The sequence below is a fragment of the Coenobita brevimanus genome, chromosome 65, assembly GCF_032717465.1.
Source record: "Coenobita brevimanus isolate Jiangsu-jjx chromosome 65, ASM3271746v2, whole genome shotgun sequence".
Classification (NCBI taxonomy): Eukaryota; Metazoa; Arthropoda; class Malacostraca; order Decapoda; family Coenobitidae; genus Coenobita; species Coenobita brevimanus.
Genome location: NC_137018.1, coordinates 31758493 through 31779072, shown reverse-complemented (window position 1 = coordinate 31779072; position 20580 = coordinate 31758493). Strand labels below are relative to the sequence as shown.

At 46.2% G+C, this 20580-nt stretch overlaps 1 protein-coding gene across 1 annotated transcript in view; it reads right to left on the bottom strand.

Moving 5' to 3' along the window:
- LOC145404962 (XK-related protein 6-like) overlaps positions 1 to 20208 on the bottom strand; it is a 63573-nt gene extending 43365 nt beyond the window's left edge. Inside the window, exon 1 of the mRNA XM_080276468.1 lies at positions 20065 to 20208. Coding sequence (XP_080132594.1) covers positions 20065 to 20208 — 144 coding nt within the window. The remainder of the gene's footprint in view (positions 1 to 20064) is intronic.
- Between the last annotated feature and the right edge of the window lie 372 nt (positions 20209 to 20580).

Genomic DNA, 20580 nt, shown 5'->3' with positions numbered 1-20580 from the left:
GCCATCGGGTCACCCTGACAGGTTCGGAATGGGGAGTAATAACAGCAAAAGACCACGTTTAGGAGATCTAGGGAGCAAAATAAGGAGTAGTTAAAACTTACGCGGTTTCGCGTCAAACACGCCACGTTAGGAACGAAACCCAAGGCTGGGGGCGAGCTTGCTGTATATACAGTATATATATATAATATATATATATATTTATTTATTTAATTATATATCTCTATTTATTTATTTACTGTATTTATTTATTTATTTATTTATTTTTCTCTCTCTCTCTCTCTCTATACAGTATATACAGGGTGTCCTGGGAGTTAAGGCAAAAACTTTGGGAAATGATAGATGATGGAATTCTAAGCAAAAAATGTTATATGAACATGTGTCCAGTTCTTAACCGTTACGGAGCTACAATTACTGATATCCTTATGGGGAAATAATGATGGAGACCATTTTTGCCCATAAGGTCATCAGTAATTGTAGCTCCATCACGGCTGAGATTTGGACACTTGTTCATTAACATTTTTTGTTTAGAACTGCCTCAGCTATCATTTCCCAAAGTTTTCACCTTAACTCCTGTGGCACCCCGTATATATATATATATACTGTATATCATCATCATCAGCCATTGAGGTCCACTGCAGGACCAGCCTATCCCTACCAAAGCAGGGACGATACAGCCAATGTACAGTATCTCTACCCAGTGGCTTAGGCTGTCTGGTAGAGACTGTATGTAGGGTGAGATTTGCTTGTGAATGTGATTGTAGTGTTGCAGTGGCTTTGGATGTCTGTGTAGTCTGTGAACCAAGTGTAATCGGCCCACCTTAAGCCGATTGAGTGCAAGCATACTAGTATGCGACACAGGTTCAACCAAAGCACCCCTTGTGTCCGCCAAAGTAGCAAGTGGCTTGGTGAATGCTTCCCAAAGTTTTTACAACTCTGGCGGGAGGCGAACCCGCACTCTCCAGCATGCAAAACGCACACTCTACCACTGTACCACAGAGGCTCCATATATATATATATATATATATATATATATATATATATATATATATAGAAAGACCTAATTATAATGGACTAATTGGGGCCCAGACCATTCCGAAAAATGCGAAATTCCGATAAAAGCGACATCCGGACTTCCCCCTGCTAAACCGGACTTTCTCCGATATATCAGACATTAGTCCAGATCGCATGAACAGTTTTTAAACTGTTTTAACTATAATGCCACTCAGGGATGAGTGAGGCTGGTCACTCTCATCTTAAATGTCAGGACCAACTTGCCTAGCCCCGGGCTGCTACGCTCCTCATGGGGCAACGTAGGACTGGATGATGAATGATGAATGAACTACCATTGTGGTATCATAATGTGTTATAACTTCACTACAATAATCAAATGGTATAATATATATAATAATAATACTGTACTGTACACTGATAAACATGTTTTTTATTTACCTTATTGTGATGAACACAGCTGAAGTTGTCAGGCAGTCCAGACTGCTTCTGGCTTTATCGGACTTTTTCCGATATACAGTGGGGCACCAATTTTCGCGCCTAATTGGGTCCAAAAATAATGCGCGAAAGTGGAATTAACGAAAGTTGGGGCATTGTCTTTATGGCAAAAAGGCTAATTGGTTCCCGGTTATCCTAAAGTAACATCAGATTTTCATTTTCACTTGCAATACAGTACATCAAATCACTATTGTACATTGCATTGTGAGATACAAACAATAAAAACTGTACAGTACACATTATATGAGGAGAAACATACCACAGAGACCAGGTTGAGGTGTTTAATGGATGTTGGGGGTAAGTATCCGAGGCGCGTGGTGGCCTTTCCTCCCGACTTTGAATGTCCCGGCCACTTTTTATCACCACCACTGCCTCCTGGCCCTCCCCCCACACCACCAGGCTCTCCCCCCACACCACCAGGCCCTTTCCCCACACTACCAGGTATAGTAGAGGCCACTGAACCGTGAGAATCCAACACAATGTAGCTAGCACGCTCGTACACAATGGCGGGAATGGGTGGACAGAGTGTTGACATGACGTCATTCAAGATGGCGGTGGGTTGTGGGCGGGCGGTGCAGGAAATTCAAAGTTCAAAATATTGTCCCAAACCCAAAATTTGTGCGCGAAAATCGATTTTTTTCAAGCGAAAGTGGAAGTTAGGGAATATTTGGTGCATGCCGCGAAAGTGGATTCCGCGAATCCTGCTGTAGCGAAAGTTGGTGCACTACTGTACAACAATTTAGTACAGTAGCTCATTGAGTCCGATAAAAGAGAATTCTGGACTATTGAAGTCCGTTATATAGAGGTTTTACTTATATACAGTATATATATATATATAGTATCTGTTTCATTATGTACGTAAATTAAGTCTTTACATATCAGGACAGCAGAGCGAGGAGGGGGAGTGGCGGGAGGTGGGGGAGGGCTGGAGGTGGGGAAGCTGGGTGAGGATGGACAGCAGGAGATGACGAGTGATGAGTAGATGAAGTGATGCTGTATGTTGTTATTGTTTGTGACCTCCTTTCCATACTATAAATGTCCCTTTTATTGTATTGTTTCTATGACCTACAAATGCATTAACAATGTTGAGGAACTTTCACAATGCCGTGAAAGAAGCAAAATTGAAAGAAAATCCACATAAAAAATGAAAACAGTACTGTAGGTATCTGGGAGAAGTAAACAATGCTTTGGCCCAACTAGGGCTCAAATGTTGTTTACTTCTCCCCAAATGTACTGTTTTTGTTTCTTTACATGGATTTTCTTCCAAATTAATAGTGCTGCTTTTAAGTTTTGAGTAGCATAACCTCTCAAATGGGTAGACATTCCCAGAGTCCTGGAACGTAACCCCCAATATAACCATCATTTCTTATGGGAAAATTATGTTTAAATAACACATTTTTAGATAACGCAACCTCTCCAGGAACATAACCCTTGTGTTATTTGAGAAGTTACTGTAAACATTTCTTGTTAAATCTGTTTTCTTGTTGTTTTTTGCTGTTCCGCTGCGACAACTCTTGTTTGATTCGTCAGCATAATGGCAGAAGAGACTGTCCTAACCCAAGTGCTTAATTAAACCTAACCTTACCTTACTTCACTGTACAGATCCTCCCCTACTCACAAATGATCGACTTACAGATTTTCGCACTTACAAATTTATACAGTACTTTCAGCATGATATTCAATAAATTACATGGAATTACATTCAACACTGTAATAAAATAGGTGCTTTTTGTTAATGACTTTGTCCAACTGAAGGCTAATGCAAGTGTTCTAAGCACATTTTAAAGGCCTGGCTAGGCTACGATGTTCGGTTGGTTAGGTGTATTAAACGAAGTTTCAACTTATGACACATACGTAAGTAGGGGTGGACCTGTACCTTATCCAGTAATTCAGTAATTTAACCTAACGTAACTGGAAAATGAAATCCACCTTTGAGTAGCCTACGTTGAGTAAGATTCTTCCATTACACCGAAAACAATCACAGGTACTGCTTCATCCCTAACTGCCAGGTATCAGTCGGAGCTGTCAAGAGATTGGTGGCCGGGCGACCCCTGGTGTTGGTTGCACCCGCACTTGTCTTTGCACCACAGTTTGAAGCGGCCGGCATTTGATCTTGTCACCAAATGCTGGGAGGGACTCCTGCAAGTTGAGCCAACCATACCTTACCTCATTCGTCTCTGTGACTTTGCCAGGTGTAAGACAATGTTTTCTTAATTCTTCTCATCCGATTATGTTCCTGCCTCACATGGACTTTAGCCTCATCCATCCCTGCCAAACCTCTTTCCAAGGATACTAAGAAAAAAGTCAGTGACAGTGCCATAGGGCATGCCTTGGACACCATCGCTCTGTTTAGTTTATCTGATAATGGAGAAGTTATCACGCTGAGAGTGAAGCCAAAATCGGGACCACAAGCTAATGCACGGATACAGCCTACCTCTCATGCCAAAAATTACTCCTCTTCATTACATCACTACTCATCATCATGATGACCTACAGACCAAGGGATACTTTCATTTGCAAGGTGAGTTGGTGAGTAAGAAGGCCTTTGTTTCCCTAAATGATGTAGTTTCCAAGTATTATGGTTTGAAAACAGGCTATTTTTGGAAAAATTCCCATAGTGAGAGAACAACAGCACTATCAATAGTCAGGCATGAAGGGGTTAAGGAAGTGATGATAATTACTGGGAGGAAATTTTCCAGTAGGAAAAGGTAATTTACCACCCTGAAAATAGTCACAAAAATACAGAAAACAAACTGGAGGAATATGAACTGAAGGTATTATTTCACATTTACACCCAACTCACTGACGAGAAAATGAGCTAACTCATCTTATACTTTACGCAATTCTAAGCCTTTTTTCTTCTATGGTACTTCCGTCGTAAATCAACCGTTGATGAGTTATGCAACATACAGTATATTGTTATTATTTTCAATGAGAGACAGCCATATTTCCGCTGCCATGGTCGGACAGTTGTGTGTGTTCGTTTGTGCGTGTTATGTGTGTGGGTGGATACAGAGCATGCGTCCCACATGATTCAGCCAATCACAAAATAGGATCTCAAACGCCCCACACTAAGGCCCACACCCCACAGGATTTGAAAGTCAGTTCATCTCCAGCCATGAACTGTGAAGGCTGCAAAATTAATTACTTCAGGAACTCTAAACTGGCAGGTAAAGGCATTATTTCGCATTTACACCCTGTTAGGTTAGGTTAGATGGTACACACACGAATGCACGCATTTTTTACCTGGAGTGGCCGAGTGAAGACCCAAGGTAGGTTTTTTAAGAATTTTAAATTAAATTCATTATCTCTGGAAATATCAATTTCCAAATGGGGTTACGGGGGTTCATTATGATCCTTAGGGACCAGACTATACTATATGTTAATGGTGCTAAAATTCCTAAACTGCGTATTGTCCACTTGTAAGATAATACCAAAATCCTTTGGAAAAATATAATTATAAGCTTCTTAGGGAGTTTGTGTTTCCTAGCTGGGGGGGCTTTGCCCCACAGACCCCCCAGCCCTGGCCATGCTTCCTAACTGGGGGGCTTTGTCCCCCAGACCCCCCCTTACAATAACAAAACCTCATCTAACCAGTATTATTTTACGAGTGGACAATACGTAGTTTAGGAATTTTAGCACCATTAACATACAGTATAGTACCTAAGGATCATAATGAACCCCCATAACCCCATTCGGAAATTGATATTTCCAGAGATAATGAATTTAATTTAAAATTCCAATAAAACCTACCTTGGATCTTCACTCGGCCACTCCAGGTAAAAAATGCGTGTGTTCGTGCGTGTGTTTCTCTTCCCTTTGACTGCACATGTGTCTGGTAGCTCTGTATCACCCACTTATGGGCCTACTTTAGGTCACGTGATGGTATTCTACCAATGAATTTGACGCACGGTCTTTGATTTATTCCGGATGAAAAATTATAATCCTTCTCGCTATGGCCTCTGAAGAAGAAAGACAAGCTGTGTGTCCCAGGTGTGATATTGATTATTTACAAGTGATTAAGCATTTCCACTCTGAATCTGAGGAGGCTATTGAGTTTCTTAGAAGACACGGTGTATTATCTTTGGGTGTTTATTGCCCAGACTGTCAGGAACCATGTAAATATAGAAAAGACAGACATCAGTGGTACCATACTGTGGTTGGTACAAAAAGTACGCATAAACCTAGAAATGGGTCCAGTGTAGTTTTTGTGTTTATGACTACAAAGGAACTTTTTTGGACAACACACACCTTCTGGCTTGGCAAATTATATTGTTCATAAATCACTGGATTCAAAGGTTCTGAAACCACGACGTTATTGCCAGATGACCCTCGTCCTGGACAATCATATCTCTAGGGTAAGCATTCCCCTAGGATAGGTTAGGTATGTTGGGTTAGGTTTGGTTAGGTTTAGTGTGTTTGGTGAGGTTACGTTACATATTCCCCAAGGATAGGTTAGGTATGTTGCGTTAGGTTTAGTGTGTTTGGTGAGGTTACATTACGTATTCCCCTACGATAGGTTAGGTATGCTGGGGGAGGCTTGGTTAGGTTTAGTGAGTTTGGTGAGGTTATGTTAAGTACTCCCCAAGGATAGGTTAGGTATGCTGAGTTAGTTTTATTGTGTTCGGTGAGGTTACGTTAGGTCTGTTTCGTTTGGTTTGATCTGTTCGGTTATGCTGACGGGTGGTGCAGTATATTTCTGGTGGTTTTTGATGCGAGTTCAGTCGTTTTTTTCGGAAAATGCTTGATTTCACATACTTGTCCAGTCAAAGGTCATGATTGGAAATGAGGGAAAATGAGGCATTTCCGACAAAAATGAAGATCAGAAACATTCGAATCGCATCAAAAACCGACAGAAAAATATATTGCAATACCTGGAGGGTGTATTGTCCACTTGTATAAATTTACCAGGATTTTAGTGTTTTTTGTTTGAAGTTGATACCAGTTTCAGTTGGAAATCACTCGTTTTTGCGTGTTTCCCCCACCCAAAACCCCGCTTCCCCACAGGTCCCCCTTTATTCTTGGGGGAGGAGGGACCGCAAAAAAAAAAAAAAAAAAAAAAAAAAAAGTGATTTCTGACAGAAGGAAACGCTGCCTAGACCCGGTCGTTGTCGGACGTGTTCCTCCTGGCCGTGTTGTCGACCGTCTTACTCTCGGGTGTTAACCCATCTCAGCCATACAGTCACATCCAGCTTATTTTGGCCATATCGCAGTAACACCACAGTGTTCCAGTGTTATAACAGTGAGTGTAACGGCCAGGCATGGAGTCTTCCATGACCGGCCTCACCACACAGGACGTCCATATGGATCTCGCTCCTGCTGCCAAAGAAGTCGTTGGCCCTGGTAAGAGGGTGAGGACGGCCTCCGCCACTAGTGACGAGGGAGGTGCCCCGGAAAAGTGGATACGGCCTTCCATCCCAGTTGGTGATGTCCCCAGTGAACCAAGGCGCCTCGTTTACATAGCAAGGTCGGCTGACAATACCCTTGTATTTTTGAATCCCCGCAAGTTGTCGGATGCCATCAACAAATCTTCATGGGGTAAGTACTGTATAGAGGGATCACTTAGAGTTTTAGGTAAAGGAGCAGCTATTAGGTTTTGTGTTTTTGCAGATGATGTGGCCAAAATGACTGTACCACCAGAGTCCCTCACCCAGCTGGGGAACTGGCCATTAACCCTTTAACCGCGGGTATTGTTTTGGTCTGACTGTCCTCTCCCGCGGGGGTTTCAGCCAAATGTAAACAAACCTTTAAACCTTAATAACTCTGCACAGAATAAAGCTAGAGAAAAAAATAAGGTACCATTAGAAAGTACAAACCTTCAGCTTTCCATTGATGTAGGTTTCATGACTTTGTTGACTTTCACAGGACGGGGAGAGCCGTTAGAAGTGAGGGGTGTGAAATAACTATTTTACGCCCCACACACCAGTACCAAATGCCAACCACTCTCTCATAATAGTAATATAAACATATATGAACACTGTACATACGATAAACACCCACTCTGTGTTCACTGAGGTAGGTAAAAGGCACTTCCCTGCGGCTGCACCCGCTCTTCACTGCGGCTGCGCCTCACTTCACTGCGGCGGCACCCGCTCACTGACGTTTCATGCGATCTTTTCATTCTTTCTAACTTCTAATATTATTTTACATATAATATGGGCAATGTACATTATATTTACAATGCACTTATTACTATATTGCGTCACTGGCGCATCACAGAATTACATAAGTGCCGCAGAATTCCACAAGTGCCGCAGATTCTCTTATTACAATATCACTTATTATACTGGCCAATATTTCCTTTATTTTCTAGGCAAAATATCCCTTATTACTACATTATCCATTATACAATTATTGGCAAAGCAAGTCACTGTCGCATCACTATATATCACTGTCACTTTCAGTATTTACTCAGAGAGTGGTACTCGGCAAAGCACGGAGTTACACATAGAGCGACTTGGCATTCAAGGCACTGGTGTGTGCTCATTTTTCTCGTCGTAGGCCTCCGTGTGGTGGTTGAACATACTCCGCAGCGGCCCTGTGACAACCTGCCGCCTGCTTTAGGAGGCAATTTCACAAGCTGGTGCCGGCTCATGTAATTGCGGCACTCAAGACGGTCAGGTTGTGTGTCAGAGTGTCGCCTCGGAATCAATGCCGTCACCTGACCAAATCGTGCAAGTACAGTAGCTGCTGCACGACAGTCTTGGAAAACTGTCTCAGTGATGGTTGCCTTATGCCCCCGACTTGTGTCTTGTAGAGAATGAAGGCGTTGAGCATGCACATATCGAGCATGTGCAGGCAAGCCTTCCTGTACCATCGGGTGTTTCTCCTGAGACAGTCGATTTCGCCAATCATCATATCAGACTTATCAACGAGTCTCATATTTACATTATAATCAATGACGGCATCAGGCTTCATGATTGGCTCTCCCGTCCTGTAGCTGACCTTCCCAGTTCTCTTCAATTCCCCCTTGTGGATGGTGCTGATCATATTCACGACCTTCTTGTCATGCCACCTGATCACAAGAAGCTTGTCTGACTTCTTCAGGTGAACATCTCCCCTGGATGATGATGATGCTTCGGGGAAACTAGGCCACTCTTTCCTATAGCTCCGTACAGTGCCAACAGTGCCAATGCCGTGTTCAGCAAGGTATTTGGAGAGTTTCGGTGCTGTGTAATAATTGTCTGTGTACAGCACATGATTACCACCAAAATACCTCTCCATCAGCACTTTTACAACGGAGCCAGAGAAGCCAAGGGGGTCTTTCCTGTTCACATCCATTGTGCTAGCCGAGTAAATGACAAAATCCAGTATATAACCCGTCTCACAGTCACACAGCACAAAGAACTTTATCCCAAAGCGGTGGCGTTTGCTGGGGATGTACTGCATGAATTTGAGACGTCCTCTGAACAATACCAGGGATTCGTCTATGACGACTTTCTGCATAGGCCTGAAAAATCACATAAATCGATCCCTAATCCTGTTGAGAAAATCCCTCACTTTCCACAAAGGGTCAGTTTGGGACGGGTTGTCATTGTCAGCGAAGTGCAGGTATCCAAGCAGCTGTCGGAACCGATCCCGTGACATATACTTCCCGAATATGGGGATAGTAGTTATGTCATCCACGAGCCAGTACTCCTCCAACTCATGTCTCTGTATATGGGGCATCAAAAACATGAGTGCAAAAAAAACATACAGCTCTCTGATCCCGACAGGCAACCACGACACTTGCTTTGGTGAGCCAATAGGTCCCAGCCCTTCTGCTGCACACTGAGCTGCATACCTATTGGTCTCATCGCTGACATGCTGCACAATTTCATCATCAAGGAAGGCCAGGAAGTAATCAACAAACTCATCACCTGCGTTGCATGGGAAGGCAGGCTGTATTCCAGCATTTGTCATATCAAACGGTGGATTGTGTGGCTGGAAATCTCCACCGTCAGACCAAACAAATGCATCCACTTGCCCTGTGCGTGGTTCAGTGGCAGGGGCAGGTTGCATTCCACTCGTTTCCCCGTGAGAAGGAGCTGATGTAGAGGCAATGGGTGAGGCAGGAGGTGAGGCAGGAGGCAAGCGGGAGGTGGGTGAGGCAGGAGGCAACGGGGAGGGGGGTGAGTGCGGGGGCGGTGAGTGGGGGGTGGCGCGGGTGAGGGAACTGAGCGGGGGCAGGCGGGGGTTTCTGACCTGGTGCGTGGTGAAACTTGACCCTTTCTACCCCGCTTATCACCTCGCTTATTGCCTCGCTTATCGCCCAGCTTTGCCCTCCAACTGCCACGCATCCCCTTTGTTCTACGCCTGCCTGCACGGCCTGCACGGCCTGCCTTCCCTCGCTTTGCAGGCTTTGGTAATTCGTACTCCTCAGATGATGTAGACTGAGGAGAGGGCACGAAAGATGATGATGATGATGATGTGAGGGCAATAGGGCTAGGGGAACGGGAAATTGATGGGAAATGCGTACTAGGGCCTGGTGTGGGAGACGTGAGCCTGCGCTTCACTCCCTTCCCACGTGCAATACCAGATTTGCCCATAGGAGCCTTTCCTTTCCCAGAGTAAGTTGGGGGTGGTGGGGGGGAATCAACATGATCACTTTCATCACTGTCACTATCAATGGAAAATGGTTCACCACCAATCACTGCCAAATCATCACTGCTTGCTGTGAGTGTGTCACTTTCACTGCCACAATCAAGAGTAGTACTTACAGTTTTGTCCAGCTCAGTTCTAATTTCAGGAGTGCTCAACCCCTTCTGCCTCGCCGTCGGCAGTTCCTTTACCGGTGTAGAGGTAGAGGGAACACTAGCACTAATCACTGTAGAGGAGGAAGCGAGCGACGATGAGTCAGGACGGAGCGCCATTATCACGCACAGAGCTGGACAGATACTGACTGACGCGGGTCAGGGCTGGGGTGGGGGGGGCCCCCTCGGGGTTGGAGGAGGGAGGTGTGGGATGGCTGGCGTGAAAGAACTCGACAGCTACTCTTGCGTGAGAATATTTGCGCGCCGGGAAAACGCGCGGTGTTCAAAATATTCACGATCATTCCAGAATGACACCCGCGGTTTGGTCCAGTTTTGTCACCGTCATTCTGGAATGACACCCGCGGTTAAAGGGTTAAGGTGTTGGTTGGCTTGCTCACCTTCCAGTGGCGAGTTCTCATATGGGAAAATAGGGCCTGTTGCTCCTGATGTCACGGAGGAGGAACTTTTTTGTAATCTTCGCTGCCTTGGCAACTGTTCCTCCCAGCTAGAGGAAGTCACCCGCCTCATGGTCCGCCCTCCTGAGGGTGAGGCATCAGTGGCAGCCAGGGTGGTACGGCTCAAATTCAGGGGCCCCCTGCCTGAGCAGGTCATATTTGGCCACCTATGTTACTCTGTAGGGACTTACACTTTTCCCATCCTGAGGTGCTATACATGCCATCGATTTGGGCACGGCACAATATCACGTAAAAATAAAGTTCGATGCTCTCGTTGCACCAGGTTCCATCCATGCAAATCCCCATTGGGTGGTCAATGCACCAATGACCCCTACTGCTTCTGCAGTGGCGCACACCAAGTTGTCTCCCGCATGTGCCCAGTCTACCAGCAGGCACTTGCCATCCATGACGCTGCTAGAGCTGACCTGTCAGCCCTGTCGGATGTCAACACCCGTTTACATGCCCTTAATCCATCCGGCCGTATTCCTCCCAGCTCCAACCCCTCGACAACACATACAGCTCCCAGTCGGATTTCCCGGCCTGTTCAGGAGGGTCTAACATAAGCAACAGTGGTTAGCAACCACTTTTCAGCATTGGAAGATCTTCCTGAAACATCTGGTGGTAAGTCTCCAACTGAACCAAGTGAGGTGGAGCGAACAGTTGCCGTGTCCTCCCACTCAACCTCCCAGTCAGCAGTGCTGCTCCACCCTCTCCCTCCATCCAAGCCCCGTCGACAGCATCCCCACCCAAATCAGACCTCTTTCCCACATGCTGCACAAGACTCAGTAGCTCCTTCCACCCAGCCTGGCGTAATGTCAGCAAGTTCCACCCCTTTAATGGCCACAACTCCCGCCTCAGATCCAAACATATCTTACGCTGCCTCCCCCAGATCTCCTGAGACGGGCTCCACACCTGGCGAATCTCCTGCCTCTCCACGTCAGCCTGTACCAAGGACAACTTCCCACACTTCCCCTTATGCCAACCCCACAGGTGCCCATTCTACAGGGTCCTTTGTGGACCTTCTGCTTACAGCCCTGTCCATGTACAAAAACAGACAGTCCTTTATAGACATATGTGTCAGCCTCCTGCCCCAGTTTCTCTCTCTACTCTCCCCTCACTGATGGCTCATTTACCTCTACGTAGATTCTTCCTCTGGAATGCCAGATCGCTCCTTCGGAAAACATCCGATTTCAAGCAGACAGTAGTGGACCTCATTCCAGATGTTATTGGTCTATGTGAGACTTGGTTATCTCCACATCTCCATCTATCGCTCAGGGGTTTTACTGTATACCGAGCTGATCGTCAGGGTGTCGGAGGAGGTCTAGCTGTCGCAGTCAGGAAGGATGTGCCTAGCTCGGTTCTGCCATTGACCCACCCCCTTCGAGGGGTGTTGGAAGTTCTTGCGGTCCGTCTATCCCTCGTGCAGGGATGGATCACTGTGACAGTTTGCTACAACCCATGCAAACACATAGGCCTGGAAGAACTCCGGGCCTATCGAGACCAGCCTTCACCATGCCTCCTCCTGGGTGATTTTAACGCCAGATATCCCCATTGGGATCCTTTCCTGACCCGAGGTTCTGGCAATAGGTCAGGAACTTTCCTTTTCCGGTTTCTGCTAGAAAGTGATCGCTTCACCCTGCTCACCCCATTGGGGCTACAGACCCATATTGACCCGCACTCAGGCCTACCTTCCACACTTCATCTATATTTGGGGGATCCTGTTTTTGGATGCTCAACCATCTGGACTGGCCCATATTTGGGGTCTGACCACCTTCCAGTTATTCTAGATGTCCCCAATCTCTCCCCACCCTGCTCTGCTCCACCTCCACCTTGGATCCTCACATGAGGGTCCTGGTCCTCCTTTATGGTGACCCTTGATAACACTGGGCCTCCACCTGGAGGACCCATACATGATCGCGTGATGGACTTTACGTCCTCTGTGATCGCAGTAGGTAAGGCGACCTTCCGCAGGTCCTCAACATGTCCCTGAGGCACTGCCACGGTTCCTTGGTGGACAGAGGACTGCACCAGGGTTGTCTGGGCTAGGAGGTCTTCCTGGAACGTCTGGCGGAGATGTCCCTGCCCTAGCCACCAAGTCACTCACCGCCGTAGGGATGCAGAATGCAAGCGGACTCTCACCCGAGCTCGCCATGCTGCCTGGTCTGCTTTCTGCTCAACCCTGTCATTCTCAAGCTCACCACCCTGGACCTGGTCCTTTATTTGGGCAATGAAGGGTCGCCCTACCACTGTTTTGTATCCTCTGGTAAAGGAGGATAACTTTATGGTAGGCCTCCAAGTCAAGGTTACCTTACTGGCTGCCTTCTTTGGAGTTAGATTTGGTTCCCCAACTCCACTTCCAAATCTTCAACACTTACTCAGGGTCACTCAGGCAGGCATCCCCTCCTCCCCCCCAGCAGGCTTAGCCTTTCCTTTTACCCAGGCAGAACTCTCCTCTGCTCTGCGGACCCTGCTACCAAAGAAGGCATGTGGGCCAGATTTAGTACCTAATGAATTTCTGACTCATCTCCCTGTCCGCCTTCAGATGTCGCTCTTAGACATCTTTAACAACAGCTGGGGATCAGGGATCTTCCCTTCTCACTGGAAAATCTCCCACCTCCTGCTCTTCCCCAAGTCGGGGAGGGACCCCTCTTCTCCGGCTTCTTACAGACCAATTGCATTGCTCTCCAATATCGGGAAGGTGCTTGAGAGGATGGTGTGTTGTCGGCTCTCCTGGTGGCTGGAGCATGATCGCTGCATGTCTGACGTACAATGTGGATTCCGCCCAGGGAGGGGGACATCTGACATCCTCCTCCAGTTTGACCATCATGTCCACCAGGTGTTCTGTCATAAGAAGATACTCCTGGCTGCCTTCGTGAATCTCCAGGGGGCTTTTGATTCTGCCTCCCATGATGGGATACTGTACAAATTGTGCCATCTAGGCATCACAGGCTCTGCATTGGCCTGGGTGCAAAGTTTTTTGGAGGGGCGATCCTTTTGTGTTTCCCTTGGGGGTGCATACTCTTCCCCTACCCCAGTCAGGCAGGGAGTGCCACAGGGATCATGCCTCAGTCTCTTACTTTTCAATGTCCTGATGTATGACCTCCCTCATCCTCATGGAGTATCCACCTTAGTCTATACAGATGATGTCTTAATCCTCTGCAGTGCTGCCTCCCTATGGGAGGCCCAACATCACCTCCAACAGGCTGTGGATGCCTTTGCCACCTGGGCCGCAGATTGGGGGCTAACAGTCAATGCACCCAAGAGTGCTCTTATGTACCTTGGACAACGGAGGCTCCCCTCCATGCCGACGATTCAGCTAGCTGGAGAACCTCTCACCCTCCGGACCCGGCACAAGTTTCTGGGCCTCCATTTGGACAGCCCCCGTCTCACCCGGGCCCCCCATATTGACCATCTTCAATTGGCATGCCTTAGGTGCCTGGACATCATGAAGTGTGTCACAGGAGTTCGCTGGGATGCTGATCGAAACACTCTTCTCAGACTGTATCTGGCCTTCATCCGCAGTAAGATCACGTACGGCACCACCCTTTAGGATCAGCTGCCCAGACCCACCTAAAGAAGCTGGATGTTGTCCAGAACACGGCACTTCATATTGCCCTAGGTGCCATCAAGTCCACCCCAATTATTTCGTTTCATGCAGAGTCAGGGGTGATGCCCTTTTCCATCTACCGCATGGAACTGGACTGTCGGCTGCTTCACCATATTTCGGCCCTTCCCTCCAGCCATCCGGTCTCCTCCCTCTACTGCCTCTCCACAGTCCTTCGTCAGCCCCCAACTTGGCCGCGAGTGAGGTTACCGTACATTATCCGCAGCATCCGAGCCAGCCACACCCTGTCTCTCGATCTGCCCAGGCCTGCCCCAGTGGCCCCTCTCCCCCCAGTGCCCCCTTGGAAGGATTTGTCTCCATATGTCTCCCCCTACTTCCCAGTACCGTTCTCGAAGTCGACTGATGCAGTCTTGGCATGGCAGATCTTTTACAGCTTGGACTCCTCAGTTTATAAGGACTTCCTGAGAATTTACACGGATGGGTCTCACTCCCCTCAATCTTCCTTTGCCTCAGCGGCCTATTTTGAAGATCTTTCCATGTGCCAAACTTGGTCGTTCAGAGGGGGGTATGATGTCCTAACCGCAGCGCTCATAGCCATCCTCCAGGCCCTTGAATTTATCCGGACTTTCCTCCAGCCTCAATCGGTAGTCTTATACACCAACTCACAGTCTGCACTTACCCTCCTCCTCTCAGATCATCCAGTGACTCATGTCAGGACTGTCCATGCTATTATGGAACACCTCCTTTTCCTTGTTACTCCTCCCTGGCACCTTCACCTTCAGTGGATTCCCTCACATGTGGGCATCCACTGCAACGAAATAGCAGATGCAGCAGCAAAGCGAGCACTGACCTCCAGTACACTGGTCCATGTGATGCCAGATAGTGCCACATTCCCTAAACTTGCATGCAATGCCTGCATATCGCACTGGAATGCACACCTTGCGACCACCCTACCTGCCTCCCACTTGGGGCGTTTTTGCTCTGACTCCTTTGAACACCCTTAGGCATGCCATCCCTGCAGAGACATTGATGTAGCCATCGCCAGGTTACAGTTGGGCCACACAGGCCTTGCAATCCACATGTACCGTATGAGTATGATAGAGCACCCATGGTGCCAGTGGTGTCCTCAGGTTGAAGAAACCATAGAACATTTCATGTTACGGTGTCCTAGGTTCCACTCGCTTCACACCCTTTTGCGGGAACGTTTGGCATCTCTAGGAGTTCTCAGTTTGTCTCTCCACACACTCCTGGGAGGCGGTATCTGGGACCCTTGGTTATGAGAACGGGTTATGAGGTGCATGTCTGACTTTATCCGAAAATCTAGACAGCTCTCCCACATATAATGTGAGGCCCTAAGCAGTTTGCATTGGCAGGGCATTGGGCCATTGTTCTGGCCATGGCCCTTAAACCCACAAGAAGAAGAAGAAGAAGAAGAAGATTTCCGACAGAAATGATTATCAGATTCAAACGAAAAACACTAAAATCCTTCGGAAAAGTATAATTTTAAGCTTCTTTGACTAAATTTTTTGAAGTAACCAATGTTTTCTTTCATTAGTATTTTTATGTTTTCCAATGCAAAATACTGTGTTTTAGTTAGTTTTCACCTCCATTTTTGGGGGAAAATCCCCCTTCTGGAATTTTGAGTAAGATTTCCAAAATTGGGTTTATCCCCCAAAATCTATCTATCTATCTATCTATTGCCAGACGTCTCAATCCCGTTTGGGGTGGCCACAAACAAATCGCCTCCAAGTCGCCCTGTCCCCCGCCATTTCACTGCCCTGCTCCCAACTCACACCCCCCTCTCTCATATACCTCTCCACCCCATCCCTCCATCTCATCCTCGGCCTCCCCCTCCCTCTTCCCCCCTCCACCTCACTCATATATACTCTCTTCGTCAGTCTTTCACCCTCCATCCTCTCCACATGGCCAAACCACCTCAGTGTGTTCCTCATAACGCTTCCTATCACATCCACATCCACACCACAACGCTCCTTTATATCCTCATTCGTCACCCTGTCTCTCCACGTGACTCCACAGGCTCCTCTTAAATAACTCATTTCCACTGCTCTCACTCTTGACTTGTGTCCTTCCAACAATGTCCAAGCTTCACTTCCGTACGTTAGAGTTGGTATCACAATACAGTAATCACTCTAATATCCGGACGCCCAATATCCGAACATCCCCACTATCCGGACATAAGAATGTTTCATACTGTACTTTTTTTCCATACTATACTTACCTCATTTCACTCTTTAATGTCCTTTATTGGTGTGAATAGGGTGTTAGGAGCTATGCATGTGCAGTAGGAAGGTGTTTTTCTGAGTTAGGCTAGGTTAGGGTCCATAAGTACCAGTCCAGGAGCCAGTCACCAGAATGTTTATTATTGTATGAACCTACTTCTAAACCCTCATTTTATGTTTCTTTTGCATTTATTTCAGTCATTTATGTGCCTTATTGGTGTGACTTGGGTGTTAAATAGGTGCTATGCATGTCCAGAGGGAGTTGCATAGGTGTTTCTCTGAGTTAGGGTCCATAAGTACAAGTCCATAAGCTGGGGCCCAATATCCGGACAGAACCAATATCCGGACCTACCTATGGCTCTATTACGTCGGATATTGGAGTGATTACTGTACTGTCATGTAGTAACTTTTTCACTTCCATGCTCACTTCCCTGTTTCTTATCACTGCTTTCAAAGAACCAGCAACCTTTCTTCCCTGCTGTACCCTTTCAAGCACTTCACCCTCCAAACCTCCATCCATACTCATCACACTACCCAAATACTTAAACGTACTCACATTTTCCAATTCCTCACCATCTAACCTCGCTGTACATTCACTGACTTCACCTCTCTCAAAGACCATCACTTTACTCTTCCCTACATTCACCTTTAGGTTCCATTTCTTACACACTCTCCCAAACTCATCCACCAAGCCTTGCAGCTCCCCTTCGTCTTCACTCAACAACACAGTATCATCTGCAAACAACAGTACAGGGAGTTTCCAAACACTACCCTCTCTCACCAGGGCCACTCCAACATCCACTACCCTACCTTGTACCTCTTTTATTACCCCATCCATGTACAGATTGAACAACCATGGAGACATGACACATCCCTGTTTCAACCCAACTTTCAAAGAGAAAAATTCACTTAGTTCACCATCCACACGCACTGCAGCCTTCGCACCATCATACATACTCTTCACAGCATTCAACAACTTCCCATCTACTCCATATATTCTTAACACTTTCCACAATTCTTGTCTATCCACCCTGTCATATGCTTTCTCCAAATCCATGAAAGCCGCATACAACTTCTTTCCCTTCTCTAGAAACTTTTCCACTAAAGATCTAAGAATGAATATCTGATCTACATAACCTCTTCCCTTCCTAAAGCCTCCCTGTTCTTCTCCAACTAATTTCTCTGTTCTTTCTCTAACTCTGTCTATAAGTATCCTACCATACACTTTTCCTATTATACTAAGAAGACAAATGCCCCTATGATTACCACACACTTCTTTTTCCCCTTTTCCTTTGTACAAGGGAATAATTATACCTGACTTCCAATCCTCAGGGACTCTGCCTTCCTCCCAGGCCAATCTGCACATCTTCCACATCCATTCTACTACTATCTCTCCCCCATGCTTCAGCATTTCTCCACACACTCCATCAATTCCTGGGGCTTTCCCCGATTTAACTTTCTTCATTGCTTCCACAACTTCTATCCTACTGATTTCTTCCTGTCTTCTCACCTCCCTCCTTCTCCCAGCCACTTATACTTGCATTACTTCCATCCTCTACGTTCAACAATTCCTTAAAGTGTTCTCTCCATCTGCTCACTTTTTCTCCCTTCTCCACTAGTAATCTACCATTTTTATCTTTCACTCCCCTGCTAACTTCAGTTCCACCCTGTCTTACTCTCTTCACTTCTCTCCAGAACATTTTCTTACAGTCCCTCCACTTTACACTCAAATTCCTTCCAAATTCCTCATCCACTCTCTTCTTACTCTCTCTTACTAATCTTTTCACCTCTCTCTTCCTTTCCTCATATAACTCTCTCTTCCACCTCTCAACTTCTTCCACGCCCCTATTTCTCATCCATTCATTGTATACTTTCTTCTTTTGTGCCACAGCCTGTTTCACCTCTTCAGTCCACCACGCTGTTCCTTGCACCCCCCTCCGTCTTCTCTTCCTTCCACACACCACATCACATGCTGCACATATTTCTTCTGTAAATATCTTACACACACCTTCCACGTCTCCCATCTGCTCCAATTCATATTTGCCCAATCGTTCCTCCACTTCTCTCTTATACTCTGCCTTTTTCTCATCCTCTTGTAACCTTTCCACTCTCCTTGCAACTACTCCTTCCTCTCGTCTTTCCCTTCTTCTATTCCTCCATCTCACTTGCATCCTAATTCTGGCCACCACCAAGTAGTGGTCAGAAAGTCCACTCCCCCAACCTCTATACACTCTTGCATCCTTTCATCCACACACACATAATCAATCATTGCCTTCCTTTCATTCAGTTCACCACCCACCCTTCTCATCACTCGCCATGTATACCTGTGGATCATTTTATGCCTGAAGAGGGTATTGACTATCACCAACCCCCTCCCAGCACAAATGTCCACTAACGCACTCCCATTCTCATCTATCTCGGCAGGCACACCCCACTCACCAACTATTCCATCCACCTTCACATTACCAACTTTACCATTCATATCACCAATCAAAAACACTCTCTCATTCCTTCCAAACTTTTCCATGCACACTTCCACATTTGTCCAGAACTCTTCTCTCACTCTTCTAGCACGATCTTGCGTTGGCGCATACACACACACAATCGCCCACATTTGTATTCCAACTTTCAACTTTACCCACACAATCCTTGACCCAACTGATCCATACTGTCTTATGCTCTTCTTCCATCTTTTACTCACAACTATACACACTCCTTCCTTTGCCCTCTCATTCTCATCTACTCCTGCACATATACCCCATCCATACTCCCATTCTCTCACACTTTCTCCTCTCCATTTTGTTTCAGTTATTCCACATACATCCACTTTCGCACCCTCAAGCACCTGGACAATCTCTCTCTCTTTCACCTCATCATTCGCTCCTCTTACATTCCATGTACTCATTACCAAGTCCTTTGTCCGGTCCTGGGTTGTCATCGTTTGGTCAGTCCTTGTCCGAGGCTTCTTGTTTGTTTTTTTAGTTAGTTGTTTTCCGGGGAGGGGCACAAACCCTCCGCCAACCCTTTTAGTCGCCTTTTACGACAAGCAGGGATACTGGGGGAGTATTCTTGAAAACCCCCCTACCCCCAGGCCTAACCTAGGGCCTGATATAGACCGAGTGGACACGTCTGCACCAGCCAATATGGCACGACAGTCATCCGCTACTGAGAGATGGCCTAACCTAAGCCATTATATGACTACTCCTACAAAATTTGCTCCCCCAACTCAAACTAGGCTTAAAAGGTAAGTCTTAGTTAAAATAGTTCAGGGATGTAATATAATGAAAATTGGTAACACTGGTTACTTCTAAAGTTATACCCTTCTTTGGAAGTTGGGTGTAAATACGAAAATTTTCCGAACTGAATTAGTAGGGTCCTTCTGTTGCTTAAAGAAAACGTACATTTACTCCCAAATGTTTTATTACTGGAAATGAGCATGCATTTCACAATTTTTTAACAAAATAATCAAACACCTATCGTGTTATGAAAATACATGTACAGTTTCGATATCTGGCTGTCATGCCAGCTTGGAATGGCCTCGTATCAACTCCAGAATCAACACTTACCAAATCCAAGCTATATGTTATCATCCCACACGACACGAACATGATATCCAGCCGACGGTACACGTAGTTATTCGGAGGATAGTCCACCACATCCTTGCCATTTGTTATCTTTCCTTCTGGTGCACACTCGACGTCAGACTCCATGACGGCCGACGCGACGGGAAGTATGTAAACAAACAACAAACGTCAGACGATTGCGTGAAATTCTATGAATTTCGTGTACCTGGGGAAATACTTGCTATGAAGCAAGACTTTTCAATATTTAATTGGGGATCTAATTCAAAATACATAATTATACACTAAAAATCATGAAGAAACTATCTAGTTTATGATTATCGCAAGCATAAACTACATTACCATGGTAACCATGGTAAACAAACCAGTGACAGCTGATGTGTTACTGTCTGCAGCTGTGTTTGTGTGGTTAAGCTGCTGACTGTCTCTTAGTCCCTTATTCATCAAGTGCTGTACTTCACGAATTGATCTCCTTCACATGTTAATGTTTGGAAAATATCA